Raw genomic sequence first — 16,883 nt, 5'->3', positions numbered from 1 at the left:
GGAGTGATTTGCAGAAGGCCGTTAATAGCTAAAAATAGCCACACCTGAGCAAAGAAATCAACTCTACTTAGAAAAGCATGCGTATGCGTTGAAAGATTTAAAGCCTAAAATGAAATCTAAACTGATTGAGCGTGAGTAAATGATGACAGGTTTTTAATTAGTTGCTTTGAGCTGTTCCCAAAGACTTTGTCCACGTTGTCCTTGTGTGAATGAACGTGACCATGAGCAGAATGCGCGTTTATGAGAGGACAGTGATATGGAACTGTCACAATACACGATGTTTAAGAGGAGCACTTTATACTCCAGACATGCTCAATAAATACCGGTCTTTTATGAGACGTTTGACCCCATCATTTCCATCCGTTTACAGCTTTTATGGGGTTTTCAGCTAGACAGATGCACTGTATCTTGCTTTAGAGTTACAGCAAACAACTAAATGAAACTATAATAAAATGTTCCACGTATACTAGCCAAACACGCACACGTGCATGGTTTTGATCTATTGTTTCGCAGTACTTTTTGCACTATTTACATGAACAAAAAACAATCGAAACGAACTCTGCTGTCCGAATGCACACTTATGTTTCCATCGGTGAAGCGCATATTAGCAGTGTGTAGTACGAGTCGAATTCCTTTGATAAGATATCTTGAATGAAAGCAAAAAAAATAATAATACCTCATCCTCATGAACTTAAATCAATAAAACGATACCCTCAGGTGCACCCCAGAGACCCTTTTACGAGAAATTATTTTTAACAAGCTTTTTGGCCGTCTATGGACAGTTGCCAGGCAATATCTGAACGTTTAATTGAGTGGAACGAAGCATTGTTGAATCATTTCAAAATCAAGAGACTCACTTTCAGAGGGCATCTGTAAGTGTGTGTAGCCCGTATCAGCAGATGCTCCGTCGAGCTCTAGTGACTGTCATTGAGGGCCGACAGCACATGCGGTGCAGCGATGACGGCGGAGGACGATGATGTCACAGATTTGCCTGAAGACAGAACAAGTGCTTCAAGATTTTTTTAAATCATCAAGTATAAAAACAGCATTGTGACATCACTGGATGCTGAACATCGCATCAGGGATTGTTAAATTTTGATACGCGAAAATGTCTTTGAAAGTTTCAAAGATGGTGGAAGTAGTTGAACGAGTCATCCACCTACTGACTTTAACTCAAAACTGTTTACTGTTGTGCTATAATAGCGTATTATACACTATATTCCATACTCAATCTGCATTCACAATCTGTAATGTTTATAGCGCTATATAGATTAAGGTGACTTGACTATTTTGCAATGCGGAAGCGAGTCTTTTTCGGATCACTGGCTGCTGTAGGGAAATAACAAGGAGGATAACAAAGTACAGTAACTGGTAGAACGGTTTTTACTAAAAACCCTGACAGGATAGTTCATCCGAAAAAAAAAAATTCTGCCATTAATGACTCACCATAATGTTGTTCCAAACCATGACCATCTTCAGGATGCAAATTAAGCAGATTTTCCTGAATTCCGAGAGCCTCCCATAGACAGCAAGGATCCTCAAGGGTCAGAAATGTAGCAAGACTGTTAAAATAGTCCATGTCTCATCAGTAGTTTAATGTAACTATTAGAATACTTTGTGTGCACAAAGAAATCAAATATAATGAATTTATCACCAAAGTATAAGCGCCGTTTTGCAGAGTATCCCATACTTAAACGTATGTACGCAAACACGTTGTTAACGTCCAGATAAAAGTGTAAACAATGTAATCAGTGCTTCCACGTACGGTGCTGCTGACACAGAACAGCATACGCTGTCTACAAATAGCCATGCCTCGCTCTTATTTAAAAAAATAAAGTGGATGCATATGTATAGTTGTCATATGTCATAATTCCGAGATGACAACACGTGACAATCTAAATTATATGTTTCCGCAGCCAAAGTCCTCACGTTGGTCCTGAATTGGAAATGACTCGTAAAGTCGGAGTGTTCTGACAGATACGACTTGTACCACATGACCCCGACCGGTTTAGAGCCTACTCAGGGTCTGCTTCTAAGCCAGACTACACGGAAAGCCGTGATTAAAATGTCACGTGTTGTCATCTTGGAATCACGGTAATTGCAACATGGCGTGAAGACAGCAGTAATTAAAGCGATTACCATATACCAAAAAGCATGTCCTCGTAGAACTCGAAACTGTAACTTGCGAACTGGGGCTTTTCTGAGATCTACCATCAGACCACCTCGGATTCACTGGGTGCTATGTGCCCATGTTTTTATCTTAGCCAAGCTGAAGTTACGAGCACAGCACCAGGGAAAATAACTTTTTCCTGACATTTGTTTTCTGCATGACAATAATATGAAGGCTTTTCTGCGAGCTACAACTTGTACCATCAGACCTCCTCAGATTCATTGGGTGCCATGCGCCCATCTCCCAAGGGTGTTCCATCATGTGCTGTCATTTCAAAAAAGGTTTTGCATAATGTTTTTTTGAATACTATGAATTTTTTTGAATACTACGAGTTTCCCGCCGTACTATATAGTAGGGAGGTATTTGATTTCGGACTTGTTCACTGCAGCTATGCAGCTTGAGTTTCATTAACTACAAAGAACAGAAGACGCGAGGTACCAATTGATGGAAACGCAATTAAATTAACGGTTGGAAAACAGTAGTGATGGAGCAATCCCATGGGTACACTGTGAAACATCCCGTGTGTTTGGTCTATGCATCCGGACAACAGACAGTCACATCAGGATTTGAATCTCAGACGCGATCGGACACGTCGAACACATCCTGTGACGGTGAGCGTGCGCCACATCATGTCAGATGAACAAAACGATGGCTTGATTTCCTGGTCCCGGTCACCGTCAGCTCGAGCTGTAGATGCCATGGTTACCGTCACCCCTGAGACTCTTTGCTTGTTATTCTGTCATTTATACAGCCGGCGGAGGCAGAGTAAATATCTTCTGGCACAGACGATCCGCCAGCGTGATAAAATACCTGTCGCAGGTGTCAAGCGATGGCTTTTTGAAGACGCCGTCTTCACGCATGGCAAATATTATACATCGGCCCGTTATATGTTGAGCGGTGACACTAATGGAATGTGGATGTTACCGTGGAGACGAGCGCGACCTCGTCCTACGGGTTATAACGGAAGTCGCCGGATAATGTCACAATGGGACGGAGTAATAAACACAAACCCCTAAAGCTCATTTGTGTAATATTCATGTTTTATGTCATATCCTCCTGTGGAAAACAGCGTTTATTTCTGTTCAGTGCTTGTTTGTGCAATCGACTTTTCTTATCAGCGCGTCTGCAGATTCTGATGTAGCGTTTACAGCTGCAAGCTCTAAATATGATGAGCATCAGGGGAAATTTCATGTTTCAATTTTGCTGACATTCGTCTTCTGCTCCGCGGCATGCTGATAATATTCACAGAGAGAATTCAGTTCAAAAGTTACGATATGAAAAGGTCATTTCAGAAAAAAAAGTATACTTTTATTATACGCCTACATCTATTTACTGTCTATCTATCTATCTATCTGTCTTAGTCATGCTGAAGTTACGAGCACGGCACCGGGAAAATGTATTTTTTTCCTGACATTTGTTTTCTGCTTGACAGTAATATGAAGAGATATAAAAAATAATTAAATATTATATAGAGGGTATGAAAGATGACAGATGAAAAAACATTAAAAAAAACTATATATTTATATCCAGTGAAACTAAGAACTAAATTCATTTTAATTATAAATGGCACAGTTATGTTGCTCAGTCGTGTTTATTCTTGTACAAGTGAAAAATACACATCCTGAATATCTGTGTTTTTAATTCATTTATCATTAGTGAAACAAAAAATACATTCAGGTAAATCTAAAGTCTTACTGTAAAACTATTAAAAGTGTACATGTCATGTAAACAATCTTGTTGTCTCTCACACTCAGTTTCTATGAAAAAAAAATTATAATTTATTCTGTATGAGCAAGTGCTTTATACAGGCAAAATCTTTAATAAAAGCCCACAAAAATTGTAGTGTGTGCGTGTGTGTGTGTGTGTGTGTGTGTGTGTGTGTGTGTGTGTGTTTGGGTGAATCTCACAAAACCTGACAAGAACATGTCTGGGTGGTTTAACATGCATCAAAATCAAAAGAAAAAAATGAAATCATATTTTGTACATTAAAATATTAAACATATTACATTGTAAAATGTATTAACGTATAAATAATAATGAACATCACTAATCTTTAATGTAAACTGTCCAGGCGCCACCAAAATAAATAATAAAAAAAACATATTTTGCACATTAAAATGTAAAACATGTTAAATTCAAATATGTTTTTTTAATTTAGCAAATATGCATTTTAATTTAGCCTAATATAGCAGATGCATATTGATTTAAATATATTAAAAAGCTTTAAATCAACTTGTCAAGATGCAATAAACCAAAATTAAATAAATAAAAATGAAATTATATTTTGTACTTTCAAAAGTAAAGTATGTTAAATAAAATAAAAATAATAATAAAAAAATATACATAATACAAATTAAAATAATACAGTAATGATAATTTAAAGGGAAATGTGCTTTCCACAAAGTTTCTAAAAATAAGCTCATTAGTGCAAAATATTATTACTCTTTTTTTTTTCTTTTGATCTTTGGGTGAAGTAGTTTGTGTGTGTGTGTGTGTGTGTGTGTGTGTGAGATTCACCCGTGTGTTTGTGCATGTGTTCTTGTGTTAATTAGACGGCCTGTACGGTGTGAGGAGGAAAAAAAGCTGTTTACGCATCTTCTCACTATTACTGCTCATCTGACTCATAATTAAATGTTTCGAATATTTTCTAATTAAATCATATCACAACCGTCAACATCACAGTGTTTCATCTACTATTTTCCTTTTCTCTGTTTCTCTCCCGCGAGATACGATCTCACGACAGGAAATGACTCTTAAGGGAGGCGATATCCCAGAATGCACTGCATACCTGCTGTGAGCCTTTTACCCTCGTTTAGTCTGTCTGTCTCTCCTCTCAGTTTCTCTCATCTCTCACTCTCTCTTCTGGAAGATGTTCAGTATCTGAGTGAATTCACATCAGTTCATCATTCATGGATCACAGTCCCGTTCGCTCATTTCCTCCACAAAGAGTTGAATCAAACCAACCAGCTCCGAGATAAATCATTTTGATTGGACTGATGGAATTGAATCGGTGTGGGGAACTGATGCTATATTATCAGAAAAAGTCACTACTCTTTTTTCGCTTTAATGCAACAACATTCCATATTAACTAGCATTAAATATGTCTGAATGTGATTCATTAGATGAAGTGTGTATCTGTATCTCGCAATTCCGCTCATCTTTTTTCACAATTACTTAGTTTACGTCTTACAATTCGGACGTTTCTTTTCATAACTGCTTGTTTATGTCTCACAACTTGCTGTTTTAATCTCAGAATAGGTGGTTTATTTCTCGCAATTGCGCAAATCCCGTTTTTCAGATTTTTTTCTCGTAAATCAGAATTTTGACGTTTCTTTTCGGGGCTTTTATCTCACAGCCTGCTCTTTTATTCTCAGAATAGGAGGTTTACATCTCGCAATTAGGGAAATTACCATCATTCAGACTTGTTTGCAATTGCTAGTTTATATTTTGGACGTTTCGTCTCAGAATAGGCCGTTTACATGTACATCCCACAATTGGGGAAATATCTTTTCTTTCCCAGTCGCTAGTTTAAACCTCACAATTAAGACACTTCTTCTCAGAAATGGTAGTTTATATCTTGCAGCTGCGCAAATCTCTTAATTCAGACTCTTAATTTGTTTCACAATTACTCCCAATCTCACAATTCGGCCGTTTCTCCTCATAACTGCTTGTTCACATGTCACAGTTTGCTCTTTTATTATCAGAATGTGTGGTTTATTTCTCGCAATTGTGCAAATATCGCAATTGCTAGTTTATATCTCTCAATTCAGACTTTGCGTCTCCAAACCGAGAGTAAGTAAAACATTTTCGATTGATTTTTACTGAAAAAACGACCTACTCTTCAAAGCTTCAAATGCACACAGCTGTCAGATAATCTCATCCACTTTTGTATGCATTTTTTATCTAATGAATGACATTCAGACATTTTTAAGTGTCTTAAGTGACCAGATACTGCTCCTAAACTATCGTATCGCTCTCTCCATCTGTCTGTCTGTCTGTCTGTCTGTCTCAAGGTTGTTTCTTGGCGTTCCTGCCGAACTTGTCGCTGAGTTGTTGAATGAGGTCAGCCAGTTCTCCAGTGGCCTGAGATTTCTCTTCCAGAAGTTCGTAGCGCAGACTGGAGATGTCCTGCTTTATTTCCTTCAGTTCACCTTTAAGACACACAGATCTTAAGTTACTCATGCCGTAAATAATCAAAAAGTGTTTGAGTGATCAACACAACACATGATGTTCTAGGGTGAAACCAGAGGAGAAAGTAAATATACTGGGCTTGTACCTTCATTGACTTCATCATTCTCTCTGTCGACCTGGGCCTTCAAAACATAGCGCTTAATCAAGCGCTTCATTATCTTCTGTTAGAAAGACAGAGACAGATATGTGGGAGAAAGAGCTTGTCAACTGAGACTGACGGCATACAGAGATCATAATCAAATAACTCTCTTCAGGTTCATATGGTTTGTTGAGTCTCTTACCTGATATCTTGTGGGGTTTTTGATGGGTTTCTTGACAGTGTTCTCCTCTCGGCTCCTGAGATTTCCTCGATGACGTTCAGCCTAAAGCAAATATTCAACATGCATTACTGCATTATGCAATATGCTTTTTTTTGCAATTCTCAAAACTATTTTTTGGAAACCAATTTATATAATCATTACAAATAATACATACACACACACACACACACACACACACACACACACACACACACACACACATATATATATATATATATATATATACACACACATGCATATACAAAAATGTGTGTGTATTTATATATACATAGATACATAACAACCAAGCAATTTTTTTTTATTTTGGATGCATGATTAATCATTATACACACACACACACACATAAATTCTATACTTGTTAATATAACTTATATAATATTAACAGTATAAATTCTGTATTATTTATAATGTGTAATTTTACATTATATATTTTACACATTGTGTACAAAGTATAATCTATTGTAGTATAGTTATGATTATGTAATATGTATAATTTCTTCTGCATTCTAAATGCAAAGGTTTTATACTGAATTAGTCCTGATGCTGCATTTCAGAAGCTAAACACTACAAACAAAAGATTTCAGCCGTTTGTTCTTTAATTGACACTTGATTGATCATCAAATCCATTTAAAGGATCTTAATCGGAGTCTTTCTGTCCGTCTGCAGCTGCAAATCGGTTTTGAAAACTGCGAAAACCGCAGACGAGAGAGAACCGAGACATCACGCAATCAGACACGACATTCAGACCTGCTGTGAGACAGATTCAAGTTTACAGAAAAACTGCATCTACGATGCATGAAGAGCTCAAACGACGTTCATAATATCATATAAAATGTCAGTGCGTGTCTTACCTTCAGGCGTGAATTGAGCATTCCCATCTCCAGCTCGTTCTCACGCCGATGACCTTTGCCCTTACACAGTCGTATAAGGCAGGACTTGACCCGGATGATCAAGTAGTAGAAGGATTTAGGGGTGGGCACCAGGTTAAACGGGGCAGGTAGTGTCCGTCCTTCATCGAAATATGACAACCAGAGTTTAGCTCGAGCAAACTTCCACTCCACGTCAGCGTCTTCCTGCAGAGACAAACAGATTTATACACTCACTAACCACCGATGATGAAGAACGGAAAATAACAAAGAATATATTTGCTTTCTCTTCCCATTACACGTCTAATCAGACGCATACGGTAAATGATATTAACATATAATCCAAAATTTGTACCTCAATTTCCTGGTAGGAGCTGTTGATCATTGCGATTAACATGTTGAGAAGAACCACCACCATGGTGACGTTATAAACCCCGTACAAAACGTAACCGATGTTCTCGATGAACTTATGATCGTACTTCAGAACCACAGAAATCACCTCTGACAGACCGAATATGGACCAGAACAGAGTCTTAAAGCTCTCCTCGACCCTGTCAACAAACACAGAGAGGAAGAACGGGAATGCTTAGATGTTGCTCAGATGTTTAAGTTCAGTGCAGACACAATTTATGAGTCTGTGACACCGGCGGAGACTTTTGTTTTCAAACATTCGCATCTTTGTAAATCCGAACAGTTCGAGACCTCGCTATCCCTCCTAGAGGAAACAAACAAGATTATGGTATGATCTTTTTCTCAGCTCAGAACTTGATCGTCCTTTCTTGTGCGTGGAACATTTTTATTCCCCGTTTTTAACATGAGCTGAATGACTGCAGAATGAAGATGATGAATCACTGAGTGAATCAGATGGAGTGATGCTGGAGAACAGAAGAACAGAGCCTCTGTTAAATAATGGATTTGTTTTGTGATGTTGCTGAAATGTTCATCGAGTGGACAGAGTCAAGGTCTCACTCCCTTCATGTCGCTCTGAATATTTAAACAGGTTGCATCTGTGCCAAAGACAGAATAAATCACCAAAAAAGGTTTGCATAGTAATTATTTTTAAGCACATTTTCTGTCCAAATGATCACTGTTACGCATTTGAATAACAAGAATAATATTTTTATATTTTTGTATATATACATATATATATATACATACATAAAAAAATTATATATATATATATATATATATATATATATATATATATATATATAAAAGGTAAAATGCCACAATGCAATCAATAAATAAATATTTAATAAAAATTGGTTTAAATAAAATATGTAAAATATTAATGTTGTAATATTTTACATATTTTATTTTGTTGTTAATATTTTCTCCACGTAAAATCTACACTTATTGTGATTTTGTGGTGAAATAGGAGCAGATTTTGATTCATAGATACCGTTTTCACTCTTGTGTATAATTGATCTTAATTAAACGTATTATACCTAAATACATCAAATATAATTACATTCACTTTTTCAACCATTTTCCATTCACTGTAATATTTTCTTTTTTTAAGTCTCTCTATTTCACGCTTGATATTTTCTCTCGTTCATTATTAATATACCTAGATAGTGGTTTAGGGTTTCTCTATATCTCTAGTCATTTATCTGATGATTTCAGACAGTAGGTATATTATAGCCATGAGCAACTGGTTTTATTAACATGTAAATCATATTAGAAAGAGACTATTCAAAAAATTATCCAGCTAAGTTCTTCTATCGCTTCAGTTATGATCTCATTCTCTCTCTCTCTCTCTCTCTCTCTATTTACCGTCATAAATTACTTCTTCTCTTTATTGTTCTTAATGACACTTCATTTCTACTCATCTTTCCTGTTTTCCATCCATTAGTCTCTCTGAAGAAACACTGGCCCACTCTCCATCCAAACACACCGGCTCAGACGAATAAATATTAGCCGGAGATTAGATGCCACAACGACGATCAAAATGATGAAACCAGCTCGTCTGTTTAATAAGAGAAATAGCATTTTGTGTGATGAGAGATAAAAACTTCCGTTCCTCTGTCATTCTTTAGATGTTTAGTGACAAGTTCAAAAGCTATTAAACGCGCGTCCGCTACAACTGACCCCTAAAATAAATCTCAGTGAAACCCAGCGACCGTCGGACAAGAAAAAAACAAGTCAGCTCTACTTAAATAGCAGCATTAACCGAATAACTCGCGCAAAAATGAACATTTGCTGAAAAAGCGTTCAGCCTCAGGTCATCCAAGACGTAAAGGTGTTTGTTTCTTCATCAGATTTGGAGAAATGCGTACATTGCATCACTTGCTCAGCAATGGATCCTCTGCAGTGAATGGGTGCCGTCAGAACGAGAGTCAAAACAGCAAAAAAGTAGTTCACACAACTCCAGTCCACCGGATAAAGTCTTATGAAGCTAACTGCATGTTTGTAAGAAACAAATCCTTCACTAAGATGTTTTAACTTCAACCCCCCATAATATGGCTATAATATAGGGATAATTTCACATTTCATAATTTTGTGTATAAATATAGTAAATCATTCTGACGGCACCCATTCACTACAGAGGATCCACTGGCGAGCGAGAGTTCTACATTTCTCCAAAGCCGTATCCATGAAGAAACAAACATTTTAGAATCAGAGTATATTTTAGGGAAATTTTCATTTTTGAATGAACTATTTCTTTGCAACACATATCCTTCTCTGATCAGGCAATTCTGAAATTCCCTGCGACGTGATAACATGATAATACAAGAGAAACGATTGCAATGCCCTGCTTCGTGTCTGCTGAATAAAACCCAGCACTTTTTCTTCTGGCCGGCTGCTTCCAAAACGCGTCTGTCTTGCTGGAGCGCGTCACATTTTCTCACGAAAACGTGAAGGATTTCCAAGCATTTGAGCTTTTCACAGCTATTTTGTAAGGTGAAGCCGTCTTGTATTCTCCCTTCATCAGGAGAAAAACTGACACAAAGACATGATTCCTGTCTTCCTCTGAGCCAGATTACAACTATTTCTTTCATTCTCAGCTCGTTTTCACACGTGTGAATGATTGTTCTGAGTCCAAACAGCGACAGAAAAGTCCAGATGTGTGTGTGTGTGATATATGCTTTATAAACACACACACACACACACACACACACACACACACTATATTATATATAGTTTATTTATTATTTTTTATATATATTTTTGTAATAAAATATCCAAAAACCACTTGCACAGTTTTAGATGTTTTATGCAGTTTACAGTAAAATACTGTATATGCATTTTACAGCATCTTACTGTCCGTATTACAGTAAAATACGGTTTAAATGACAAAAAATGGATACAGTGTATATAATAATTATTATTAGCTTTTCTAGATGTATAATATTTAACATCGAAAAGGTTACACTATTTGTGCAACGCTTCAAATCCATCACTTCCGAAGCTCTGTTTCAGTCAGGGGCGTCGTCTTCAAAGGCAGCTGACTATGTAGGTGGCGGGGAGCAAAAAAAAGCTCTAGGATTTTGGAACGCAGCGACTATAATTAACTTCACAGAAGTCTACAGTAAAGCTTTTCTTCAGATGCGTGTCTGCGTGCGTGTAAGTGGTTAGTCACAGGTAAATGTCCTAAAACTGCACAAACACACACAGAAGCTTATATTTCCTTAGAGTTTCACAGAATTACTTCACAGTGAACGTGTTTAAAGATGTACAGAGACACACTTTATGACTCATCATCTACCTTCCCTGAACACACACTTACTCGCACACTCACACACACACACACACACACACACACACACACACACACACACACACACACACACACACACACACACACACACACACACACACACACACACACACACTCACACACACACACACTCACAGCAGGTTCCAGTTTTGTGTTGGTTTGTCTTCTGTTGCTTTGCACCCACAGACTGGGCAAGAAAACCATCTCCTCTTTCTTTATTTCTCTCTTTCTTAAAATATCAATCGTATTTTATCCAGCCGTAGTCTGACTTTCACTCCCCTGTGTTTACAGGAATAGCTCACACGTCTTCTGCTTCTTCAGGTCTTTAAGATTTATATTTAATTCATTTAGCAGATGCTTTTGTACAAATCGATTGACTAATGAGGTCTGGTGCAACAGCAGAGATTCATCTTAGTGTTCCTCGGGGCTTCTGGCCTGAATACAAATGAGGAGGGCGGGGTCTTCAAACCTGTCCTGAAGATGACCTATAAAATTCTTTCAAAAAACCCATGCATAATTCATACGCTGGAATAATCTACAACACTTCATTATTCTGTGTCTTGTAGATCAATATTTCACCTCTTTTCAATATCTTTCTCCTTATCTTATTTTCCCCAGATAAAGAGTGACATTCGATTGATTGATTGTACTCTGAACGTGTTTGAGGACACATTTAATTACACCTGTTTATATATAAAACCGTATATTACTATATTATTACACCATTATAAAAATATTTTTTACATTTATATTTGTATGAAAATTTATAGGTTTTATTAATATGACACACACATATATATATATATATATAGTTATGTGTGTATACATTTATATATTTATTATTAATAATGTGTATATATGTATTACATATGCATACATTCTTTTATATTATGTACATAATTCATTACATTGTTTGAATTATTTTATTTGTTATTATTAATACTCAGTTGTTTATTAATATGTATTAATTTATGTATTATATTTATATTATTTATGAATAATATTTAAATACATTATATACATACACACACACACACACACATATATATATATATATATATATATATATATATATATATATATATATATATATATATATATATATATATATATACACACTCATACATTTTGTGTGTGTATGTGTGTGTGTGTGTGTGTTGCTTATGCATTTATTCATTTTCAAATAATTCAGCAAAATCCTTGAGTGACAGCAGGCCCCGGGGGTGACATTTTTCAAGATTTTCTTAAACGTTTTTATATGTTCCCCGGCGAAAACCCACACAGTGACACACACACACCGAGACACATACACACCGTCACAAGCTTAAAAAGACTCCACGAGAGGAACCCTGTGCTCAAATGAAGCCCCTCACACACCGCGAGCGTGTTTTCTGATCGATGTGCTTCAGCTGCCGCCAGCGGGAGAGTTTTGCCTTTTCTCTCCTGGTTCGAGGACATTTTTTTACTCATTCAGTCCATTCCTGTCTGCCTGTTTCCTCTGGTTCTTTATCTCTGGAGTGTAAAAGTGCAAAGCCTGCAGTGGCGCTTCACAGAGACGCTCCAGCATCACGTCTCTCTCTCTCTCTCCCGGCTGAATTCACTCAACACCGAGGCTACACTGAACACGTTTGAGCATTCACATTGTCACTCTTGTTCTTTTTAACGCAAACCTGCTTTATGTGTAAATGAGCCTCAGTATTGATCGCTCCTTATTCTCTAAACGAGCACAGCCTAACACTCAGGAACGACCTGCATCATGAGGATGCAATGACATGCAGCGCATTTTGTGGCACGTTTGCATTATGTGACTTTTATTACATCTTTAGCGAAACACACGCGGTGCATGCAAAGTCATGACGCACTCCAAGTCTTATCTATGCATCTACAATATTATCAGTAACTACATTTTTACCATTACAAAATTTTGCTCATTGAACATATTTGGTCATTTAAATAAAGCTGAAATAAAATATAAATATTAGACAGGATAATATTATATAATAAATAAATTAAGCAAAGAGAGACCAATTAAAAACATTTCGTTCTTTACAAAATAGTTGATTAATTTAAATCTGAAACTAAATTTATAGATTGGCCTATTATAACTAGCTAAAACCTTAAATATTTATTTTTCATTAGAAATGTGCATTTTTATTATTATTAATAACAAAAAAATTAATCTAATGAAACATTTAGTTTCATTTAAATAAATATTTTTTACAATCCTAAATTATTATCATTAACTAGACTTAACACTGAAATAAAATGTTAATATAGGTGAAAACCGATTAAACTAAATAAGCTTAAATAGCGATATCAATTAACTAAATAAGTAATAAAAAAAATAAAATAAAAGTACAATTTAAAATATAGTAATGAATAAAGTCATTTATTTTTTTTCTCTTTATGATACCTTTTTATTATTTTTTTATAACGCCTTTTATATGCAATTTCAGCGTTATATTAGACCTGGATGTGTTTTCAGTCCATTTTCCAATTATGACGCCTTCAGAGCAAACCATCTCTCATCCTTGACAAGTGTCAGTGTGTGTGTGTGTGTGTGTGTGTGTGTGTGTGTGTGTGTGTGTGTGTGTGTGTGTGTGTGTGTGTGTGTGTGTGATCAGTTTGCGCTGTGCTGCTGTCCATCAAGTGTTAGCCAGCACTTCCTCAATATTGTCCACTCACACACTCACACACTCACACACACACACACACACACACACTGTCCCAAGAGAGATCATTATCACATCCACCTGCATCACACACACAGAGCGGCAGAGATGCACACACAGAAGTAACCGTGCTCTAACCTTTAAGGCTTGTTAGCAAACCCGTGAGTGTTTCCACATTGTTAAACCTCAAAACAATCTGTCTTCCTTTCATTTCCTCTGATTCACACTGAAGCCAGAGACGGACTGACCCCGCGGTGAACACACTGTAACGCTGCACAGAAAAACATCGGCAGAACCTAAAAAGTTCATGTCAGACAATTACACAAAATAGGCCAAACTTCCGTAATACGACATTTTTAGGAGTTAAACTAAGCATCCAGTGGGAAATAACGGACAATGGACAGATTTTAAGGTAACTACTTTTGGCTATTATAAAGTTTTGCTATTTTATGTTTTAAAAGTCAGCAAAATTATTCAAAGTAAGAAATATTCCTGGTCTGAATCTGTCATTGCGCGGCACAAGCACAGTTAGACGTCAAATACTAACTACATACAGAAACAAAACAATCAGCTTTGTCAGCAGAAAAGATATTTTTTCTTTCTTTTTTTTTAAGATGATTATTTCTGTGAAAACACTGGGACGCTTTGTATTTCACCGAAAGAGAAAATAATAAAAATGCTAATAACGCTGAATTCATTATTAATGTATGTTTGCGTGTGTGTGTGTGCTTGTTATGTCCCGGTTCATTAACTAATGGATAATGCTTTTGTAAATGCCTAGATTAACATGCTGTAAAAAACGAATGCAGTTTACTAATGCTCGCAAATCAAACCAAATAATGAAACCAAATATAATTTCCTCATGCACCGATGAGTCATGTGTAATCAAAATTTATCAATAAACCTAATGAGGCAAGCTGTTATTGCAGTTCATGTTGTACTTAAGAACTTGTTGAAGTCTGTCCGCATCCTGAGGAAATATATGAAAATGCATAAACTGATTAAATGTACAGTCTTAATGCACAGAGAGTCACTTTGAATAAAAGCACATGGCATACGCATGAATGTAAATGAAATATCTAAGGGTGAGTCTGACTTCAGCAAACACGATCTGCACAGTAACTTAAGGTCTGCATTTGATCATTTCACGAAACCCTCGAGGATCGAACCCGTGACTTGTGCGTTACTCTACTGTTTCGGCTGCTGTGATTTCTGAGACGTTCTGAAGCTATTTTCTGCTTGTTCTATTTACGGATTCTCCACCTCCACATTGAGCCTCCGTCTTGCACGTCTGAGGTTAGTTAAGTTCGTCGGAGGCTCAGAGGTGTTCGACGGTCTCGTGACTAATGAGATCCACCTTCTCCGTGTGAACTTTATCAAGGCGCGCTGGGAAATGCTGCGTGCTGCTCTGTAAGGAGCTGCAGATGAAAACAGATCCACACTGCCCTCTACTGACACACACACACACACACACACACACACACACTACTACATCGAACTGAACTCAGTTCACCTCTGACATTAGAGGAACTTTTAAAATGTTTGCACTATTAAGTATCAAAAATATAAAAATCAATATATTTATTTTGACACAAAAATAGAAAATGTCTGTTTCAACGTTTGTGTGTGACAGTGTATTCTTTACAGCATATAAAAATATATATATATATATATATATATATATATATATATATATATATATATATATATAAATTATAAATAGAAAATTACAAAGAAAAAATCTATAAATTATTATATTTGTTTATTTGTTTCATTTATTAATATTTATTGATATATTGAATAATAATAACGACTGTATTTACATATATATATATATATATATATATATATATATATATATATATATATATATATATATATATATATATATAAGTTTGTTTAATATAAAATGTTTACAAAATGTGCATACCATGTATATTTATTATGTTTAAATTCACACAGCATATATGTTGAAAATATTGCAAAAATTTATATCATGTACATTTGTATACACACACACACACACACATATATATATATATAAAATAACATTATTAGTAGTAGCATTAGTATTGTTTATCTGTTTTATATTATTTATTGTTGTTGTTGTTATCTTAGCTTTTTTTAATATTTTGTCTTGTATTGAAGACATCTATTGTGTTGTGTTGTGTTGTATTGTATTGCTGAGATCTAAAAACAACGTGAATTTAAAATGTTTCAAAACAACATACAGTTCATAAACATCTCCTCCTACAAAGACGTGAGCTTTCATTTCCAGCGTTTTGGTGGCGTGCACCTGACAGTGATGCGGCTCGAGCTCACGGTTCACACCAAACCCAAACCCCAGCTCCGACACCGTTCTCCTTCCCTCGTTCAGATTAAATCGGGCGGTAGACTCTCATTGATTTCATCTGCTCTTCGCCTTTTATTGTCGCCGCAGGATGCTCTGATGCACACCGAATGATTAAAATCGACGCTTCCTCTGACAGGCCCAGATACGTGGATGGGACTCTCCGTCTGGAGCCTTCACGGTGGAGCGTAACCATGGCGACGCTAACAGAGTTTCCGTGGGCCGTTACGGGCCGGTAGCTGGCGGTGCATCGCTTTAATCAGCATGCTAATTTCCCACCTACAGCGAACAAAACTACCGGCGCAGACACATCAAAATTAGGTTAAAACACATCACTGTCCAATGCATCCATTCAGTCTCACAGATGCTAATAAAAGATTATGATGTGTTTGGTTCATATTAATATTGCGATTACTACTCTATAGTACTCTATACTCTACTCAATACTCTATTCATAATGAGCCTGCCTCGTTTCTAAATTAATTAGCATTTGAATTAATCAAATGTATGAACGAATGAATAAACAAACAAATAAATGATTGAGCGAACAAACGAACGAACGAACAAATGAACAAATGAATGAATGAATGAAT

General features: G+C 36.2%; 1 protein-coding gene across 1 annotated transcript in view; it reads right to left on the bottom strand.

Moving 5' to 3' along the window:
- Positions 1-4,437: 4,437 nt before the first annotated feature.
- The window catches only part of trpc7b (transient receptor potential cation channel, subfamily C, member 7b), a 52,490-nt gene continuing 40,044 nt past the window's right edge, over positions 4,438-16,883 (bottom strand). The window contains exons 8-12 of the mRNA XM_043256689.1: positions 7,903-8,098; positions 7,533-7,754; positions 6,643-6,723; positions 6,447-6,522; positions 4,438-6,321 (exon numbers count right to left, since the gene is read on the bottom strand). Of these exons, the coding sequence (XP_043112624.1) occupies positions 6,179-6,321; positions 6,447-6,522; positions 6,643-6,723; positions 7,533-7,754; positions 7,903-8,098 (718 nt within the window). The 3' untranslated portion in view covers positions 4,438-6,178. The remainder of the gene's footprint in view (positions 6,322-6,446; positions 6,523-6,642; positions 6,724-7,532; positions 7,755-7,902; positions 8,099-16,883) is intronic.

The sequence above is a fragment of the Puntigrus tetrazona genome, chromosome 14 (assembly GCF_018831695.1).
Source record: "Puntigrus tetrazona isolate hp1 chromosome 14, ASM1883169v1, whole genome shotgun sequence".
NCBI lineage: Eukaryota > Metazoa > Chordata > Actinopteri > Cypriniformes > Cyprinidae > Puntigrus > Puntigrus tetrazona.
Note: the sequence above shows the minus strand (reverse complement) of the source record. Positions and strands in the feature narration are given on the sequence as shown.